Source organism: Olea europaea, unplaced genomic scaffold (assembly GCF_002742605.1).
Source record: "Olea europaea var. sylvestris unplaced genomic scaffold, O_europaea_v1 scaffold1590, whole genome shotgun sequence".
Lineage (NCBI taxonomy): Eukaryota > Viridiplantae > Streptophyta > Magnoliopsida > Lamiales > Oleaceae > Olea > Olea europaea.
In genome coordinates this window covers 137,897-160,505 of record NW_019233522.1, presented here as the reverse complement: position 1 = coordinate 160,505, position 22,609 = coordinate 137,897, and the positions used below count along the sequence as shown (strand labels likewise).

Here is a 22,609-nt window from a genome sequence, read left to right as displayed (position 1 = left end):
GGTTTTATTTTTAGGCCCAAATCCATGATTTTGTTTTATAGTTTTACCATCATTAAATTCATGACCAAAAACATATTGTTCGACATGGGTTGCGGACCCAAACCTTTAGTATTGTGGGGTCAAAATTTTAAAAATAATTTTTTAATAAACAACATAATATTAATTAATGAATATAAGTTTATATGTATTTTGACACTTTGAAAATATCGTATAATTACATCATTATTAATATTATTAAATAATATTTGCTACTTATAAAGTTTTGTTTATCATTTTATTGGCAAATGCTGAGCTAACATTGAATAAATTAAATTCAATATAGAAATTAAATGAATTGATATAAAATTTAAGTTTAGTTCAGAAAGTAAATGAAATTCAAATTTAAAGCAAATATAATTCGAAAGTAATTCAAATTGTATTTAATCAGTAACGACCCTAAAAAATTTACGTCATATTTCATGTAAGACTTTCGAATGAAAAGATATAAATTATATTGAAAAATTTATCGTGCAAAAATAATAATTAATTGAATTTTTTAAAAGAAAAAACGAGTTAGATGTCTTTTTTTAGACGTACATTTGATACATATTTAACTATTTTCTATATCCGTTTGGACTATTAGATATGAAAACGATATAGTTTTCGAAACAAACTTTTACATAACATAGACGATTTGTGGATTCAGATAGCACATGATCGCAAACGAATTTTTAAAGTTAGGATATTATCAAAATTCTCAAAATATTAGTTTCAAAAGCCCTGCTTTAAAATGTCACAACTTTTTCTATAGTTGACCACTTCACATGCCATTAATGAGTGAAAAACTAGGTCATAAGCACTTCGAAATGATATTAAGAATGTAATATTTTGACTCCATTTGGCATCTTAACGAGTGCATCAAAATAGATTGTTAAAAAAAAAAGGGGGAGGGTCATTTGATCCCACATGATCCCATGTGGGTCTGTCCTTGCTTGATACATATTTAACTATTTTCTATATCCGTTTGGACTATTAGATATGAAAACGATATAGTTTTCGAAACAAACTTTTACATAGCATAGACGATTTGTGGATTCAGATAGCACATGATCGCAAACGAATTTTTAAAGTTAGGATATTATCAAAATTCTCAAAATATTAGTTTCAAAAGCCCTGCTTTAACATGTCACAACTTTTTCTATAGTTGATCACTTCACATGCCATTAATGAGTGAAAAACTAGGTCATAAGCACTTCGAAATGATATTAAGAATGTAATATTTTGACTCCATTTGGCATCTTAACGAGTGCATCAAAATAGATTGTTAAAAAAAAAGGGGGGGGGTCATTTGATCCCACATGATCCCATGTGGGTCTGTCCTTGTGTTAAATTATGTTCGCACTTAACAAATTTCTTGACTCCATCCTTGGACACGTGTTGAATCATGAATGGTCAATAGAAATTTCTGCCGTCCAGATCTCTTCTTCCATATATATCACACTCATCTCATGCTTAGCTTCAAGTTCAACGATCCTAATTTTCTCTAATCTTTATAGCTTGCCAATTACCAATTTATAAAGACAGAAAAAATGTCATCAGAAATAACAAAAGAGTTGCTGGAATCTGAAACCTCTGGCGTTCTGAAAACGGAGCTCACTTTAGGTTTGCCCGGCGATTCGCTAGTTCAGAAGTCTGGTATAAAGCGTGGATTTTCCGACGTCGATCTGAAGCTGGCGAACTATGACCAAGCTGAATCACAACCTCCTCCCCAGTATATCAATTTATATCAATTTATCTTACTGCACATTATTTTTGTGAAATTTCGTGGCATAAACAAAGATTCGTTCATGTTGTTTGTCCTCAATTTATTAAGCATACGAGTTCATTTGTTATGCCCTTAAAACTAAGGAAAAATTGACAATTTTAGTTACGGCTGATATAGTGGTTGTTCACTTAACACATGGAGAAGATTAATCGAGTATGCAACTACATGCATATTGTAAGCGGATAATCAAAAATCTAATTTTTAGCCTCGGTTTGCCCATTTCTTGAAATTCTATATTTTTTCAAATTTATTTTCAACCATACATTTAATGATATGTATATTTTTAATCAACTTTTGAACTATGCATTTTACCATGACTTTTATTAAAATTTACTAAAAATTTAATTTTTATTCAAACCAAACATGGGCTCAGTTCAGTCGCAAATGTGCTCGTACAAAATAGTACTCCACAATATTAAAGTTCTTTTCTTTGTACTACTTAGTCGAGTCTAATACAAAATGCATCTTGGCTTTTGGAGTTTGTCGTAAAAATATTGTTATTTTGTCACTAATGTAAGTGTCATACCTATTATAGGGCTCAGGTTGTGGGATGGCCTCCAGTGAGATCATACAGGAAGAACTTGATAAAAAATTGCAAATACGTGAAAGTAGGCGTAGATGGGGCTCCATATTTAAGAAAAATTGATCTGGAAATACTCAGTAGCTACCAGGATTTGTTGACTGCAATGGGAGATATGTTTACATGCTTAACCATATGTAAGCACCATAGTTAATGGATTCTAATTAATTATTTTTTTTTTCTTATGATTATAGTATTAATGATGATTAAATTGGATTTGGTTTAGGTCATGTGTTGAACGAGAGGAAACTCATGGACTCTGCTAATGGTGAAGAAGGAAGAACTTGATAAAAAATTGCAAATACGTGAAAGTAGGCGTAGATGGGGCTCCATATTTAAGAAAAATTGATCTGGAAATACACAGTAGCTACCAGGATTTGTTGACTGCAATGGGAGATATGTTTACATGCTTAACCATATGTAAGCACCATAGTTAATGGATTCTAATTAATTATTTTTTTTTCTTATGATTATAGTATTAATGATGATTAAATTGGATTTGGTTTAGGTAATGTGTTGAATGAGAGGAAACTCATGGACTCTGCAAATGGTGAAGAGTACGTGCCAACTTATGAGGACAAAGATGGAGATTGGATGTTAGTTGGAGATGTCCCTTGGAAGTAAGTTTCACAAATTCGACTTCAAACTTATTTTTCCTATGATTACCATCGATTTATCGATGAAACTTTTGTGGGTGAGTACTCTTTTGAAAATCTTGGACAAAAAAAAAAAAAAAATTATTGATCAAGCATTTTTATAGTGTTAGTAGGCATGACAATTTCCGGGCTTAACAAAAAAAGAATAAACAAAATAAGCCCAAAAACAAGCAGAAATTTTTAACACAAAATTAATACAGCCATAAAAGAGTTAATCCACGAGCCCAAACGAATCGGCTCGTGAAGAGAAACGGGTTCGACTCAGCCCATGGGTCGGGCTGAGCCCGCAAAGTTCGCCAACCCTAAGTGTTAGTATGGTTTCATAATCTATGTGTTAATTTGGTTTGCTAATAATCATTTCAACTATGTTATAGTAATCGAAAATGGTTGACGCATCAACCTGACCGACACTCACAATGACGGGGTCCACTTTTATTTTGGACTTTTTTATTCACGCAGGACCCATACGGCATGTGAGTGGATGTCAACCATTCTGTCAAAAAAAATTCTGGCAAACTAGCAAAATTCTAATCATTTTTGGGTATTTATGTTTTGCAGAATGTTTGTTGAATCATGTAAGAGACTGAGGTTGATGACAAGCTCTGAGGCAATTGGATTGGGTGCAGCAGCTCCAAGTACACCTTCAAAGGGCTCAAGTACGAGCTGTTAAAAGAAGTGATTCTGGGAATCCATGGCTGAGCGACTGTACAGACCTTCACTTTCATTTTTGAAGAATTATACATGCTCTAGAGTTTACGGTTACTTAAATTTACGAATATTTAAATAAAAACGTGTCTGTAGTTTTTTAGACGGTTTTTGGACGTTCCTTCGACAAGGCTTGATAATGATGAATAAAACTAAACTTCTTTTTTGGATAATTGATAAAAAATAAAAAATGTTTTTATTCTTTGTCAGCGTTGCAATTGTATCATCATATCAATCTTTCGTGTGAATTAGCATTGCTGTCTGATTCGTCCATTTTCTCCGTTAAATGGACACGTGCTCTTCACTAAGACAATGTATTAAATTGACCAAAATACTGTCGCCAAAAGTCAAATGACTATTGTATACTTATTTTCAAATTGAGAAAGGAAAATGAATCATCTTTGCTATCTATCCAGACAATCCCAACATCATCCCATACACTAAAAAGTCCAAATAATTAAAAACTAAATGCAAAGATTTTTTTTAAAAAAAAAAAGTAATTTTATTCATAGTCGTTCATTACGATAGTCATCTTACGTGATATCTTATATGACGGTTTGTGATTTAATGTATTAATGTGATAATTTTCTATTGTTTAATATATCAAATCATTAATCATCACATGTATTCATGTGTTGTTAGTGAGTGATTACAAATAACGTTATTTAAAAGATAATGGTATCTTCTTCCACCTCCAATCCCCACGCCACCCACAATCCAGCCATCATCACTACACCGCGACCACACTGCCAAATCTCAAAACCCACATCCTAAAATCCTAATTCAGATCTCATTTTTCTTTATGTCACATTCTCAAATCAAGCTATGATTTTGAGAAAGTAGCGGTTGACCTTTCATTTATCTTCGAAAAATGCTTGCAAGTTTTAAATAGGCCAGTTCTCTCAAACCACCCCCAAATCTCATTGTGAATTTGGTCGAATATGGTGTGTCTGTTTGGAAAAATATTAATTTGAAATGTGGGCCTATATATGTAACTAATTGTGTATAAAGATTATGGGAAAAAATCATGATTCATGGGTATTATTTATACCAATTCAAAAATCAGGTAGATAGTTTGAAAATTCAAAATTCAGGTATATATTTAATTAATTAAAAATATTTATTATATAAATATAATAAAATCATAGTTATACGATTAATAGTCACAGATTTATTTGCTGGTCACATATGATCAAACTAATTAGTCATAGATTATTTCGTGGTCACAAATCAAAAAATTTTGTAGGCCACAGATTATTCGATGTCACGGCTCATTCAAATTAAAGGTCACAATTTATCTATGGGTCACATATTTTCAAATTTATTGGTAACTGATTATTGAATTTTAAAGGTTAGAGACCAAATCATTGGTCACATACACCAAAAACTCCACATTCGATTCCAATTCACTACTAATACTTGATCACAGAGCAATCAAATAGTTGGTCACAATTACTATTACACCTCTCCCTCGCCACACCACCACCACAACCACCGCTAATAACAACAAAATCGACCACCAAAACACGAGCGACCATACCACACTGCCACAAACTACCAGCAACAAAAAAATGACAACCATCGTCGCCATCGCCTACACCATACCACCAGAACCATCAACAAACATCCTTACCCCACGCTGTCCGACCCACGTCCACCACCACCAACATTATTGCCACCTCCACCGCACAACCACCACCACAAACAACCACACACAACTGTTGCCTACACCGCACAACCTCCAACCACCACCTCGTTGCCGACACTACCACCACCAGTTCCACTACCAACAAGAACCACCCAACACTACCGAAACACAACAACCACCACCACCAGCGTCATAACTACCCCCACCACTGAACCACCACCATCATTGCAACACCACTGCCAGATCCACCCTTATCATATCACAACAATCAATCAACACCACTCACACTGCTAGCAGCAAACCATCGTCACACCCACCGATCGTTCCCCAACATAAAACTCACTAATTCTCTTTCACACCCCGTTCGAACTCGCTAATTCGGACTCATCCAACTCGCTCCTGGACTCATTCGACCTCTTCTTCAAGTTGAAATCCAAGCCACCACTGCAACCACCCGACACCACCACCACATCCACCACCACTCCAAAAACCAACAAACCCAACAAACACCTAAACACCGCACCAATACACTTCTACACACTGAACTATCTTTTGCGTGTCGCGAAGTTGTCACATTGCCGCTGACCAGTGTTGTCGCACGCACAGCCACAACAAAGCTGCATCTTCGGGGCTCAGATCGACGCTTAGTAGCCACTACATCGTTGCTTGTTGCGGCACCGGTGCTCATCGCAGCATCAACACTCGTTCGGCACTCGACACTAGTCACAATCAGATTTAACAGGCGATGGTGCTAGTAGAGAGAAGGTAGAGAAAATGGAGATAGAGTAGAGAGAGAATAGAGTGAATTAGGGTTTGAAATTGAATAATTTATTAATAAAATATCTAATTAATACCTGATTTTTGATTAAATAAACTTCACCTCTGATTTTTGTATCGTAGTCTTTAAATCCCTGGTATTATGTAATTTCCACAAAGATTATTTTAAAGTTAAATCCAAAATTAAAGTGATTTAATAAAGATTAAGTAATTAGGATTTGAATATCTAAATAAAGTGTGGGCCTAGTTACATGTCTAGCGACCAGAGTCCTTTATAATTGTATTTCATGATGGGGCGAAATACATATAAAAACTATAAATATGGTTACATCCAATTCATATGCAATTTCTCATTCTTCGTGTCATTCCATCAACACAAAAATTAATTAAAAAAATATATTGAAGAGGAAGATTCAAATCAGCATAAATGAATCCAAGAATCAAGAAGAATGATTGAAGAATTTAAGAATTCATAATCAAGAGTCAAGATTAAAGATGTAGAAGTCAAGATTAAATGATTGTAATTCAAGATTCAATATTTAATATATAAATCAATGGATCAAGGTATGTACAACATTTTTTTTTGGTGATTTGACGTGGAGATCATGGCAATTTTGTAAAGTTTATGAAGTCTAAGTTTCATAAATATTCGACAAGAAGTATTAGAGCCAATCTATGTTAAACCATTGAGAATAAATGATTTTTTTATTTTTTTTTTGTTGAAATTCATAATTTAGTTTTATAAAATTTGAGGTGTGAATTTCAAACCATGGATTTCAAAATTATGGAATTTTTTGGCATTTTTCTAGCTACACAGCAATGTTGCAGCGTTGCGACACCAAATGCTGCAATGCAGCGCCTATTTACTGTTCTTTTAAATAATTTTAGTTATAAAATACACAAATAAAAGATTAAGGAGTTAACAATTAAAATTCAAATTTTGATACTAAAATTTAATTTCGGTTGTCTAATGTTCTAAATTTATTAGTTGAAACAATATGTTGCCAAAGTAACATCTCTTATCTAAGCTAATTTATTTGGATCTTAAAGATGGTTGTGTATTTGTAATTCATGCGGATATTCACGGATTCAAATGAAGGTAGATGTTTGGTCGAATTACAGGCACATATATGGTAATAAATATATGACAATTGTATAGTTTTTTTTGGTATGTTATTGATTTATTGTTTGACATCGTTTATTGTCAACATTTGATTACTACATCAAGAGTACTACTTACAAGTTGGTATTTTTGTCCAAAGACTAAAATCAATATTGAACTCGATATCTTCTTATGGGATTTACCATTATTTGAATTAATTAACTATTGAATACAAATTCTAATGTGAATATGTTTATTTTGCTTTGTTCTATATTCAATTAACTCTTCTGCTTCTTCAATATCTGTCACAATCAATTCAATTCATGTGCTTAATGGAACCAACTTTAAGAACTGGAAAGAGAATGTTCAAATCGTTATTGACTGCATGGATTTAGACATTGCATCAAGGATTGAATAACCCACTGTATTTATGGATAAAAGTTTTGCTGATGAAAAATGAAATCATTCAAATCGCATTAGTTTTATGATCACAAAGCATAGAGTTCCAGAATAATTCAGGGGAGTTGTGTCCGATAAGGTAACTACTGTCAAGGATTTCTTTTTGATGAGATTGAAAAATGCTTTGCGATAAGCGATACAGTCGAAATTAGTATGCTTTTGGCGAACTTGGTTTCACTTAAGTATAATGATAAATGAAACATTCGGGAGTATATCATGAAGATGTCTCATATTGCTTCAAAAGTAAAGGCGCTAAAGCTTGAGCTTTCTGATAATTTGTTCGTGCATTTGGTTTTGATTTCTCTCTCTACAATTCAATCAATTTAATTATAATTGTCAAAAGGGGAAGTAGACTCTTAATGAGCACGTCATACTGTGTACAAAATGAAGAAGGGTCGAAGCAAGACAGAATGGAAAGTGCTCACTTGGCTAGTACATCTAAGGACAAGTTGAAGAAAAGAAAAAATAAGGATGCTGCACTTGGTCCAGCTCAAAAGAAACAACAAAAGCCTGAAAATGACGAATTATTTGGCTATTACTTTTATGGAATTTTGGGATACTTGAAGAGTAATTGTACCAAATACCATGCTTAGCATGTAAAGAAAGATACGTTTCTCGCTTTGGTTTGTTCTGAGATTAATTAAATTTCAAAACCTATACATACTTGGTGGATTGATCTCAACGCCACTACTCATATAAGTGTGTCTATACAGAGTTGCCTGAATAGCTGAAAGCCAAATGATGTCTAAAGATTCATCTTTGTGGACAATGACAAATCAATTGAAGTTGAGACTATAAGAACTTTTAGGTTATTATTAAAGACTGATTTTTATTTGATTTAAAAGAGACTTTTACAGTGACGAAATTTGGTTCCTATTTTTGTTTTGGACAAATTCAACTTTTTTTTTTCATTTGAAAATAATACATTTAGTCTTTTTCTTTATTCAAATTTTGTGAGTACTAGTTTTTTTTATCTTTATATAATAATCTATATTTGTTTGATTTGGTTGCCTCTTATAATGAAACCTTACATGTGAAATCACGAAATATTAAACGAAAATTAACAAATGAGAATTCTACTTCAATTTGTGGCATGAGCATTTAGTTACACTTCTTGAAAGAGAATCGAAAAACTTGTATCAAAAGGAATTATTGATCCCCTTGATTTTTTAAACATAAGTGATTGTTTAAATTATATTAAGGGAAAACAAACAAACATAAGGAAATTAGATGCCAATAAGACTTGAGACGTCTTAAAACTAATTTATATGGATATCTGTGGGTCATTTTCTTTGACTTCATGGAATGGTCAACGTTCCATTATTAACGTTTATAGACGATTATTCTCAATATGGCTATCTATTTTTCATTCATGAGAAATCCCAATCACTGCATATGTTCAATGCTTAATAAGGATAAAGTTAACCAACCTGACAAAAGAATAAAACAAGTTAGATCTTACCGTAGTAGTGAATACCATGGCAGATATGACGGATCAGGAGTACAAAGTCTAGGGCCTTTTACTACATTTCTAAAGGAATGTGGAATTATCCCACTATACATCATGTCAAGTTCTCTTAACATGAATAATGTTGCTGAAAGATGAAACACTATACTTAAGGACATGGTAAATAATATGATTAGTCATTTCACCTTATTAGAATCTCTCTAGGGAGGGCCATTAAAAACTACAACTTATATTCTCAATAAAGTTTCAAGTAAAAGCAATTGTCAAAACTTCTTATGAACTTTAGATAGGTAAGAAGTCTAGTTTGAAGCATATATACATTTGGGGTTATTCAACTAAGGCAAGGCCTTATAGGTCTAATGAAAAGAAACTATATTCCAGAACTGTTAGTTGTTGGGCTGAGGGGTTACAAATTTTATGATCCCATTACAAAGTCAATTTTTAAAACTAGAAATGTCAAATTTTTCAAGGATTAGAGTTTACGGGGGAGATAAGGTTAGAGATTTTGTCTTTGAGGAGGAATATATAAATATTCATTCTGTTGTAATTAACAATGATGAAGACCAGGGACATTCTTGCTCCAAATCTAGTTCAAGAAGTAATTTCGGATCAAGACAATGCTCCAAAACCCCGTATACATAATCAAGAGATTGTTCCAAAATAAATCTATTATTTAGATCCACTAGAGAAAGGAGAAATGCAATTTCGAATGACTTTATAGTATTTTTCCAAGAACATGAGGATGACATTAGATTGATAGAAGAAATCAACTTTCATCAAGCAATGCAAAATGATTACTCTCAAAAGTGGATTGATGCCATGAATAAGGAAATAAAGTCTATGAAAGAAAATAACATTTGGAAACTTGTTTCATTACCTAAAGGTATGAAATCCATTGGTTGCAAATGGATATTTAAAATCAAGAGGGATTCGAATGATAATGTGAAAAGATATAATATCTTCTTGTTGCAAAGGGCTTTATTCAAAGGGAAGGTATAGTACTCGTAGCACATTTTGACCTTGAGCTACATCAAATGGATACAAAGATGACATTTTCAATGATGATATTGAAAAGACAATTTATGTGGTGCAACCAGAAAACTTTGTATGAGGAGACCCAAAGAAAATGATTTGCAAATTAAAGAAATTCATTTGTGGGTTTAAGTAAGCTTCACGTTAATGGTATCACAAATTTCATCGAATAATTATCTCGTTTAATTTTGAGATAAATGCAGTTGATGATTGTGTATCTTACAGGAGTAAGTATATTTTTCTAGCATTGTATGTCGATGACATATTATTTGCCTGCAATAATATAGGCTTTTTGAACGAAATCAGTAGATTTTTATCAAAGAATTTTAAAATGAAAAATCATGGCAGTGATGGCAACGGGGCAGGGCGAGGTGCGCTCCGCCTGTCTCCCCCAAATCCTGCCCCACCCAGCCTTATGCTGCGCAGGGCGTGCGACAACTTTTTTTCCCGTTTGTTGCCTCGTTTAATTTTTTTTATTTTTTATTTTTACATTTTCAAGGTTTCAAATTATGTTATTAGTAGAGAATAAAATACAAATTCAAAATTAGTTTTTAATGAGTGAATTGTTTAGAAATAAAATTATTTTTAATCTTTTTTTTAAAAGTTTTTTTTTCCTTCACGGGACGTGTTCTGGGCGGGGCATCCCTGCCCCGCACCTGGGCCTCGCAAAGGGACGCCCCACCATGCCCCGCCCCTCCCTGCCAACTCGTTTGGGGCAGGTTTTTTTGCCCCATTTGGGACGGGTTTTATTGCCATACCTAAATCTTGGTGACACCTTTTTCATATTAGGAATACAGATATACCGAAATCTTTCTTGGGATATTCTTGAATAACCACAAAAGAGCTATATTGATAAGGTATTTAAGAGATATGGAATTCAAGATTGTAAACCAGAAGCTGCCTCTATTGCTAAGGGAGACAAATTTAGTCTAATAACTTGAAGAAAAAAAAATATAAAAAATTCCCTATGCTTAGCATTTGAGAGTTTGATGTATGCTCAGATATCCACACGTTCGGATGTAGCATTTATTGTTGGAATGCTAAGTAGATATTTAAGTAACTTTGGGATGAATCATTGGAAGACAACTAAACGGGCTATGCGGTATTCGCAGAGAACAATTATTACATACTCACGTACAGAAAATCAGACCAATTGGAGATCATTAGTTTTTCTAATTCTAATTTTGTTGGATGTCAAGATAATAGGAAATTTTCATCGGGCTATGTCTTCCTGTTGATTGAAAGAGCTATATCTTGGAAGAGTGTTAAGTAGACACTCATAGCTAGTTTCTTCAAACATGGCATCGGAGTTTGTAGCGTGTTATGAGGCATCTAACAATAAATGTGGCTCGAAAATTTTGTTATTGGGCTGCAAATTTTGATGGAATTAAAAGAACACATAAGTTGTTTTATGACAATAAGTTAGCAGTCTTGTATTCAAATGATAATAGGAGTTCAACAAAGTCTATGTTTACAGTCATCAAATTCCTAGTTATTAAAGAAAGAGTTTAGGGTGGCCAAGTTATTATAAAACATATTGGGAAGAACTCTATAATAGCATATCCATTTACCAAAGGACTATCACCCAAGATCTTTCATCAATACACTACTGACATCGGTGTTTTATATTTTAATGATATGTTAGTTTAGTGGGAATTTGTTGATTTTGATGTTGTCTCTTTTGGACATATGATTTTATTTGTGCATATTCAAGTTTATTTCAATAATAAAAATATTCAGTTCAATTTTTTGCTCTTATTAAAGTTTTGGTTTGATCTCATTAGAGTATAAGATATTAAAAAATAAAGTAGGACCAGTTGAAAATATGCATGTTTAGGATCACGTTACGTGTAATTTTCATGCTACACATTCATAGTTGATCTATATTATTTGATTATGTTAATATACATGACTATTGATGAGTTTAGTTGTGATATTTGTAACGAAAATCACTTTGATCCTATATTGACATAATTTAAGGACGAGATTGTTCAGAGATGCCTTTTGGTTATGGTAGCTAAAGTTTTGAGTTCATAATGTTATACACTCTTACAAGGTAACATATAAGCTTTAGTGGGATATTGCTTGAAAAAATATTAATTTGTCATATGGGCCTACATATGTAATTAATTGTGTATAAAAACTGTTTTAAAGTTAAGTCTAAAATTAAAGTGATTTAATAAAGAATTAAATAATTGGGTTTTGGGTATCTAAATAAAGTGTGGTCGAATTATATGTGTAGAGAGTATATTACTTTAGAATTGTATTTCATGATAGATGAAATACATGTGAAAACTATATATTGGGTTACAATTCTCAATTCATATGCAATTTCTCATTCTTTATGACATCTCATCAAAACAAAATTTATTAGAAAAAGCATATCGAAGAGGAAGGTTCAAAACTCGCATAAAAGAATCCAAGAATCAAGATGAAGGATTAAAGAATTCAAGAATCCATAATCAAGATTAAAGATCTAGAAGTCAAGATTAAAAAATTGTGATTCAAGGTTAAATATTCAATATTCAAGCTACAAATCAATGAATCAAAGTATATTCCACATTAATTAATTTTCTTGGTAGTTTGACATTGAGATCTTGACAATTATGTAAAGTTTGTAGTTTAAGTTTCTTAAATATTCAACAATGTCTAAATACACTGGAATGTTAAATACTGAGTACTGAGCTACACGGATTTTGCAGTATTATGTTGAGAAAATTCAAGAAGTTGAAGATACTCTTTGAATTGGACTTGAATATGCAACAGGTTTTCCATCACCATTGTTTCTTGAATAGTTTTGTGAGCATGGGCTTCTGGATCAAACATTTGGTGCACACCTAGTTGGCCAATTTGTTGTAAATATCATATCCCCTATTCCCATCGCTATGCACAAAGCTTGATTGATCTACTATTCTTTGAACAAGCTAAAGAATTTGTATGGATTGATCTGATATTGAGAGTATTGTTTGTAGATTTTGAGGTTGAAACTGATTAATGTCAGCCGTGCGATTAGGTGACGTAGACCAATATTAAATATGGGATTCCTACATACATGTGAAATACATAAAATAATAATAAATTTTATTGAATATAATAAATTCAGATGCACAATAATAATAATTTAAAACTTCCAAATATTTAGATTAAATATATTTTTCTAGAATTATTTGATAGAAAATTAACAACTATATTATTATAATCAATCTATTTTAGAACTAATTTTTTAATATATAGATACCATGATCAATTCATTCAACATTTTTTGTGACACTGTTGACCGAAGCTAAGATTTTATCAACTTCAACTTTGATAAGGTCCTCTCGACAGGTAATTGTAACTGATATATCAGTAATATTCTACAAGCAATCCACATATTTAGAAAATAACCGTCATTTTTGTATAAACTAAAACTTCATTCACCTTTTCCGTATTTTTTAGCAAATAGTTGCTAACAATTTAAAGCTCAGAAAATAAATTTATGCTTATCAATGTCTTAATTCTTGTCATGCTTTTTTCTTTTTCCAAACTTCTGACATCAACAATTTAAATAATTATCATTTGCAGTTTGCAATTTTTTTAAAATCGAACAGAAACTCAAAAATATTTTCATAATTTTTAAATTGTTCAAAACTTAACCTAGGTGAAAAAAGAGTTTAATCAATTATTAATAATAAATAATAAACTCCAAAAGATTTTTTTAGCATAATATTTTATTTCATCGTTTACATTTTGATCAGTGCTTCTTTTTATAGATAATACGTGAAATGCAGGTTCAATTTCTATTTGAGTAGCAATTTCTTCATAATTAATCTAATCAGATTTAAATTCGATTTCTATATATATTTCGAAAAATTTAATAAGTGCTTTCAAATTACTAATAGTAGCACCAATAGATAAATCCTTATTTTGTAACATTTTTCTTACTCTATTAATAGCAAACTATATATTGTATCAAATAATCATGTCAAATAAGAACTCAAAATTTATAATATCAGAAGTTAAATTTTTAGTATCTTTGAATGCCTTAATGCTATCACATATTTCGATTACATTTATTTTCCATGAAAAATATCATTTTTCCATCCAAATTTCTACTTAAAGTGTTTGACTGCTATTTTTTCTCATGAAAAATATTTTCCAACTTTTGAAAATATGCCTAATTTTCCTTGTTTTTAAGGAAAACATTTTTCTTGGATAGAGGTGATTTTTATTTTTCACAAAAGATGGAAAATATTTTCCTTTCTAGATGATATTTTCCATGTCAATCAAACATACTCTAAATATTTTAAAGCGGTTTTGATTTCTGTCAATTGAAATATTATTACTTTAACATTTTCCAAAATACATTTAGAGTTTATACAAAATTTTGCCATATTACAAGGTGTAAGAATATAAACCTTTTTTGAGAGTTATTATTATTATTATTACTATTTATATTATTTATAATTATAATAGATAATAGTTTTTTTCTGGACCCTTACAAAAAACACAGTCTTAAGTGATTGCCTATTCTACCTTTAATTAGGATCGACACTGAACTCAATTGACACTGAGGAATTTGTGCTCTAGTTACCTCCTTTACCGGATTAAGCCAGATTGTACGATGGTGGGTTTAGGGTGTAAATGCGAGCTAGATGGTTGGAAAGATGATTCTTTTTTTTTTTTTTTTTTAATTTGAAAATAGGACCTTATTACATATACAACAAGTTTCATGTAACGGGTTACATATTGTTATATATAACTTTATTATTTGTCAGTTTAAAATACAGTCAACTTTTTCACTCAGGGCCAATTTGATTCTCATTCTCTGGTCACAAAAATGAAAAATATGATCGTTATCTATCACATCAAGCCACCATATTTGACTTTCTATCTCTTGTGTGGATCACATTACGACTATATTTTTTATTTTCATTCTTAGAAAAATGGGAATCAAACAGGCTCTCAATCTTTTTTCTTCACATCATTTTATGTAATCCATCATATACCATTTTTATGTACAAGGCGCATACTCCTTGAAAATAAGGTAAAATACTAAAATAGTCATTTGGCTTTTGGTATTATAACATCTATATGCTTGCTTATTGTGCCAATATTAGTTTTCTCCCATTCTATTAGGTCTCGTACAAAAAATGTATACAAAAAGTCAGATGATTATTTTCAACCTATTTTCATCTAAATTGACGATGATTATTTAGTCATGTTTGAGTCACTTTTTAAAAATTTATTTTCAATTATATATTCTTTTCAATAAAAATTATTTTACATGTACATAATTTTTTTGGTCAACCTTTAATCACACATTGTTCAAAAAAATCATTTTTTTTTCACAAAAGTCATTCTAAAAAAAAATGACACTCAAACAAGGGTTTAGTTGATGAATAATTCAAAGTGTACAAGGTTTCTCGTCAAAGAATTTTTATAGACAATATTTGCATTGTTTTTTTTTTTTTTGGGGGGATCATCTTCCCCCCAAAAACTGTCACATACCTCCCCTATATAAATTCTGCGTACCAAATTCTGTAAGTGTAGCAACATTCTTAATTGATAGTCATCTCGTAATTGATAATGGCAATGTACCACCATAGAAACAAGATAAAATGAAGGTTGTGATAATGTAAGACGTGTTTCTTTTAAAACTTTTATGATGTGATATAGTGGTAAATTGGCATGTCAAGCAACATTAAGAATTCATTTGATAGAACTTTTGAAAGTTCAAAAGCATTTATGAGAATAGAAATTGCTCTTTAACCAGTTTGAATAATTTTTTAGAGGGCGTGTTGTCAACACTATAAAGAAAGTTGACATTGGGTAATGTAGGAAAAATATATTATATTTTTACACATTAAAATTTTATTAACTTACTTAATATAGAATGATTTTTAAATGTCAAGGACATGAACTAAAAATATGAATAACGGGATGTAATCCAAGGAGGTAGTCAGCTCTAATTGGATGGATAGTACAGTTTCAACAGATTTCCGTGACTACGAATTTTAGGGTTTCATTGCTCAAAATCGAATGCAATCTATGGCTTCCTTACTACAGCTTGCACAAATTTTATTTATTGTCATCTTAGATATTATTTGATCGGGTAAATATTTAGATATAAGGAGAAATTGGCTTAGTTATTAAACTTTTCTTAATTTAATTTATTACCATATCAAATAAATATGATTTGATTTTAATTAATATATTCTTACCGTGTTGTAATGTTCAATTTTAGGTAAGATGATCTTGTGACTTGAATGGCTCTGCATAAGTAGAGTAAGACTTTGAGGTGCAAGATAGCTACTTTGAAAGAACTTAATCCTGTCCAACAAACTTGCAGCAACGTGTTTTGTCACTCCACAACAATTTCAACCAGCGACATGCACGATTGAATAATCTCAGAGCAAAATCATATTCTTCAACCGTAGTTGGAGAAAATAAGCTAGAGCGTGGGTGATATAATACTACTCAAAAATCATACTACTTGGCATAAATTCAGTTTGGTAAATCTTAATCGGAGTGGTAGTTATGGTTGAGTACAACAGTGAAGTGGTGATAAAGTTAAGATTGAAAAATATGATTCAATTTCTACAACGAGTCAAAAGAATAAGAAAATCAGGGAGTTTTTCTTTAATTTCTTTTGACTATTTTTTTTTTTTTTTGTTAATTTTGCAAAACTACAAAATCGAGATTATTGTATTTCTTATTTTTTGATAATTGATTATTTTACCCGTGACATGGGGCAATTGATTATTTTACCTGTGACATGGGGCTCGTGAAGTTTTCCCTTAGGGGTTTGCTACATAATATATAGTATTCTTGTTTAGCACTTGTTTGAGCCTCATTAATTTTCATTACATTACATTTCATTTTTTTCTCTCCTATTTTCAACCACACAATTTTCCATAAAATAATATTGCACGTAAATCGAAAATTTTTCCTTCATTTTCAACCACTTATTTTTCAAAAAAATACTACTCCACCCATTACTTTTTCCACGTAATGGGGGCCAAACAGGGGCTTATTATCGCATTCAATTAAATCATGTAGAATGCTAGGATCTGTTTACTCGTTGCAGTCAGAACTGCTTAAATAATTAATTGTAGAATAATTGACTCGCTGGCGTACATTGTCTAAATCGAATAATTAAGACATAGTTTAATTAAATCTACAGAATCTATCCCAAGTAATCCCACAAGCTGAAGATCCAATATGAGCGTCAAGCAACTTTATCTTGGTCTATGAAAATACTGTTATAAATTTTGAAATTAAAATTTAAATTGAAGTTAAACTAAGGCCATGTTTGAGCTCAATTTTTTTTTTTTTAAAATGAGTTTTACAATGATGGTTCTTCTTCTTCTTCCTTTTTGTGGTTTAAAAGTGGAATTTTTTTTTTAGATTTATGTGTAAAATTATTTTATTAAAAATGTGCAATTAAAAATGAATTTGAGAAAAAATGTGTTCTTAGAGAATGAGACTTAAACGGGGGCTAAAAAATTCTATTGGCCCAATTGGAATTTAGCTTAAAGTCGAGCATGGCCAATAAAATTTATTCATGAACTATTGAAGTACTAAATTTCTTTAATTCTTGCAAGTGTTATTAATTATTATGCATAATTTGATGAATTAGACCATGTTTGATTTAGTTATAAATTGAATTTTTAATAAATTTTGATAAAAGTTGATGAAATGTATTGTTAAAAATTTGATAAAACTTACAAATAAATTGTTGGAAAAAATGAGTAAATGACTCATTTTTGACAATATTTTCGATGGGACCTGCTGGTCCAATTTGGAAGATTAAAGTTGATCCGTGTTCTCCTCCGTGAGAACATCAAAATCATATATTTACTTGCCAAAAATGAAAATCGAGTGAATGAGAAATTAGAGCTCAAAGATGACCATTGAAAGATAGTTTAAGTGGAAAAATTACATTAGTCCCACATAGGAGAAATATGAAAGTAAGAACCACTTTAAATATAGTTGTACATTGGAAGGGTGTAATCATGTGTAGTATAGAGGCTCTCTCCACGTGCACGCGCAGTAGGTGTAAATCACATATTGAAATTGCCTTCGGACTTTGAACTTGTACACGGATGTGACCTGTGTAGACAAATATCGGACCGAACAGATGAAAAATTGGCCCGTTTGGAGTATTCATGTTTTGCAATTTTTTGCTTTCTCCAACTGACCTTTGAGTTTTCGAAAACTGACAAAACTCCAGCAGAAATTGAAGTAGCTCCAATGTTTATTTTTAGAGTTAATGGCAGATGGCAAATTTATTTTATATATTAAATCTCATAATTTTTTCGGCAATTTCAACATACTCGAAAATACAGGAAAAAAAGAAACTGTGTTTGCACAAACAAAAATATAGTCAGCATACTGCATAATTTTTCTGTCTGTATACGTAATCTCAGTTTCTGTCCAAAGTCATGGTAGTGATATTGTTCAAATACAAACTCAGTTTGTCGAAATAGTTTCTGCAGTGCTCAGATTTTACGGGTTTTACCGTTATATTCTGGGAAATAGACGCTCAGATTAGATCTCAAACACTTACGGTGAGGGAGCGAATCTGTTTTAAGGAAATTGTATTCGCACGGGTCTCGAGTTGAAAATTTATTTATTTATGCAATTCACATATTTATTTACTTAGCGATTTACATATTTACAGTTTAATCTTATGCTTCGTAGATTTTCCATTTTTTTTATATGTGCTTCATATAATTTTACAGTTTATTATCTGTATGTCGGGAAAAAATCTGAAGAAAATTAATTAATTTGATAACATTCGATTTGGTAGTTGTCCAAACGGTATTTATTTAGATAATATATGCATATACGATAGGCATCATATATGGTATGCTAAATTGTTGCATTTACGATATGCTAAGCAAATATGGTATGCCATGCAAATACGGTATGCTGCATATACAATAAGTTGAAATTACGGTATACTACATATACGTTAAGCTGTAAATACGGTATGTTGTATATACGATATGTATAAATCCAACAAGTAAAGTTTATATACGGTATGAATGAATTCGATTTCATCCACTACACTAAAATCCAAAAAATTTAAAACAGATTCCTAAAAGAAAAAATTGGTTTCTTATACTATTAATTTTTGGAAACTAATTATTTGTCTGATTTTCAGAAATAGCAATCGAATCGATCGACATGGATGTGACTGAAATTGTGCCTACTAAAAATCAGGCTATGGGCTCAACTCTATTGTAGCTCGAATTGTGGCTAGATTGTCAAGTCATGTTGTGAGTCAAACTGTGGCTCCAACAACTGACCATATCGTTAATATTCTGGTTAATCATGGAGAAAAATAAGATAAATTCAATGCTTGAATTTCAAAAGGTGGCAGCAGAAAATACTATTTTATCTAACCACTTTGAATCTTGCCTGATTTTTTACTGAGACTGCTCCAAAACTCAATGAGGGTGAGGGAGATGTTCAAGAAATCAGTGCACTTGATGTTTGGAACCATTCGGATCTTCTGTATCGAAACTATATTATAAACAGTTTAGCAGACACGCTGTACAATGTGTATAGCAATATGAAAATTGCTAAGAAGTTGTGGGAGTCGTTGGACCGAAAATATAAACTGAGTATGCCGGAGCTAAAAACTTCATTGTCGGCAGATTCTTAGATTATAAAATGGTGGACTCCAAAACAGTTATCAGTCAAGTGCAAGAACTCCAAGTGATATTTCACGAAATTTATGCCGAAGGGATGATGTGGCTGCAATTATTGAAAAATTGTCTCCCGTATGGAAGGATTTCAAGAATTATTTGAAGCACGAGCGAAAGGAAATGAATATCGAAGAACTAATTATTAGACTTCGAATTGAAGAATACAACAAGAGTTCTAAAAAGAAATGTTTCACTCCTGGTATTGCTAAAGCCAATGTTGTGGAGTTTGGTCAAAGTAGTAAGAACTACAAAAACAAGTCTGGGCCATCCGGTGGAAAAAGGACCAAACAAGGATCGAAAGGTGAAATTTCTAAGAAAAAATTTCAAGAAAAATGTTTCAATTGTGACAAAGTGGGCCACAAGTTTTCGGAGTGCAGATTGTCGAAGAAGAAAGAAGCAAATGTGGTTGACTACATGACATAAGATGTGTTAGAGCTGAATTTCTCGGCTGTCATTTCTGAAGTAAACATGGTGGGTTCAAACCCTAAGGAATGGTGGATTGACACCGGTGCTATGAGGCATGTGTACTCTAATAAAGAGTTGTTTGTTGCGTTTGAAGCAATTGAGAATGGAGAGAAATTGTTCGTGAAAATTCAGCAACTTCTGAAATCAAGGGACAAGGAAAGGTGGTTCTGAAAATAATCTCGGGAAAAGAGTTGACTCTCAACAATGTGCTATATGTGTCAGAAATTTGCAAAAACCTAGTATCCAGGTCACTTTTGAATAATCATGGTTTTCACATTATATTGAAATTAGACAAAGTTATTTTGTCAAAAAGTGGAATGTTTGTCAGAAAAGAATGTGTTTCCGACGGTATGTTTAAACTCAATGTAATGGTTATTAAACCAAAAATGAATAAAGCAAACTCTTCTACTTATTTGCTTGCGTCTTCCAATTTGGCATGGTAGATTAGGACATGTTAATTATGATACTTTACGAAAACTAGTTAACTTAAATTGTATACCGAGTTCCACATTGATTCAAAACATAAGTGTGAAACTTGTGTTGAGACAAAATTAACAAGATCATCGTTTAAATCAATTGAACGGAACACATATCCACTTGATTTAATTCACAGTGACATATGCGACTTAAAACTTGTACAAACAAGATGTGGCAACAAGTATTTCATTACTTTTGTTGACGATAACACCAAATACTGTTATGTATATTTGTTAAAAAGTAAAGATGAAGTTATAGAGAAATTTGTTCTCTATAAGAATGAAGTTGAAACTCAACTTAATAAGAAAATTAAAGTGTTAAGAAGCGATTCAGGTGGTGAGTTTGAAGCATCATTTGCGAAATTCTGTGCACAACATGGAATCATACATGAAACTAACGCACCTTATTCACCGCAACAAAACGGTATTGTTTAATGAAAAAATCGTACTTTAGAGGAAATGATGAATGCAATGCTGGTAAGTTCTGGATTACCTCAAAACATGTGGGGAGAATCTGTGTTATCAACAAATTACCATTTAAATAAGGTGCCCCGAAAGAAAAAAGAAAAAGACCCCTTATGAGTTATGGAAATGAAGAAAGTCTTCCTATAAATATTTACGAGTGTAGGGGTGTCTTGTCAAAGTGACCGTTCCAATACCAAAGAAGGTAAGTATAGGGCCAAAAACAGTCGATTGCGTCTTTATTGGCTATGCACACAATGATAGTGCTTATCAATTTATTTTGTATGATTCTAAAATCTCAAACATACACAAAAACACAAGAAATTTCCATTCTTTGAACATGTATTTCTGTACAAGTCCAAAAAGGAAGCAAGCTCCTCCAAACGAACATATGACACTATGACTGAACATAGTCATGACAACGAACTAGAAGAGGAGACTGAGGTTAGACGTAGCAAACGGGTAAGGACAAAAAAATCGTATGGTCCAGATTTTCGGACTTATATGCTAAAAAGTAAACCTCAAAATAATCAAGTGCCTATGAATTTCTCGAAAGGACCTCAATGGAAGGAGGCCTTTAAAAGTGAAATAGATTCCATATTACAAAATCATACATGGAAGCTAGTGTATATTCTTTTGGAAAGTAAACCACTATGCTATAAATGAATTTTTCAAAAGGAAAATGAGAACAGATGGAACTATCGAAAAGTATAAGGTCAGATTAGTAATAAAATGTTACAAACAAAGACAATGCCTTGATTACTTTGATATGTATTCTCCAGTGACGAGAATAACATCTATTAGGTTGATACTTACGATTGTCGCCAAAACGAGCACAATAATGAGAACTGAATTGTGTCAGGAAGAATCATGTGTGGAATATATCATCGTTTACATAAATGGCAGAACAGTTCAAAGACAACACGTCTACTGATCGTTTTGTGAAATCTTGAAATACATCAAATGGATATTAAAACTGTATTTTTAAATGGAGATTTAGAAGAAGAAATTTATATGGAAAAGCCCGAGGGGTTTTCATCACTAGGGCAGGAAAAGAAAGTTTGTAAGTTGGTGAAGTCACTATATGACTTGAAACAAGCACCCAAACAATAGCATGAAAAATTTGATAATATCATGATAGAGAGTGGATTTAAATTCAATGAGTGTGACAAATGTGTTTACGTTAAAGACACTAAAGATGGTTATGTCATTTTATTTCTTTACGTTGACGACATGCTTATTGTTCGTAGTGACAGTAAGATGATTGAATCCACTAT

General features: G+C 31.8%; 1 protein-coding gene across 4 annotated transcripts; it reads left to right on the top strand.

Annotated features, from left to right (window-relative positions):
- The first annotated feature begins 1,494 nt into the window (after positions 1–1,494).
- On the top strand, positions 1,495–3,848 carry LOC111376975 (auxin-responsive protein IAA17-like). Of its 4 annotated transcripts, XR_002699605.1 has the most exons (6): positions 1,495–1,750; positions 2,340–2,422; positions 2,706–2,804; positions 2,893–3,004; positions 3,415–3,513; positions 3,599–3,689. XR_002699605.1 is itself a non-coding variant. In XM_022999985.1 (5 exons), the coding sequence occupies exons 1-5, from the start codon at positions 1,569–1,571 to the stop codon at positions 3,708–3,710; spliced, it is 588 nt and encodes a 195-aa protein (XP_022855753.1). In that variant the 5' UTR covers positions 1,496–1,568; the 3' UTR covers positions 3,711–3,848. The 4 variants fall into 4 exon arrangements, 3 of the variants coding, with proteins under 3 accessions (XP_022855753.1, XP_022855756.1, XP_022855754.1); XM_022999985.1 differs by lacking the exon at positions 3,415–3,513 and having other exon boundaries at positions 1,496–1,750; positions 3,599–3,848; XM_022999988.1 differs by lacking the exons at positions 2,706–2,804; positions 3,415–3,513 and adding an exon at positions 2,611–2,660 and having other exon boundaries at positions 1,496–1,750; positions 2,340–2,521; positions 2,943–3,004; positions 3,599–3,848.
- The last annotated feature ends 18,761 nt before the right edge of the window (positions 3,849–22,609 follow it).

Coding starts and splice junctions, on each gene's coding strand:
- LOC111376975 (XM_022999985.1), top strand. CDS start 1,569: ATGTCATCAGAAATAACAAAAGAGTTGCTGGAATCTGAAACCTCTGGC. Junction 2,423..2,705: donor ATACGTGAAAGTAGGCGTAG/ATGGGGCTCCAT, acceptor AAGTAGGCGTAG/ATGGGGCTCCATATTTAAGA. Junction 2,805..2,892: donor GTTTACATGCTTAACCATAT/GTAAGCACCATA, acceptor GATTTGGTTTAG/GTAATGTGTTGAATGAGAGG.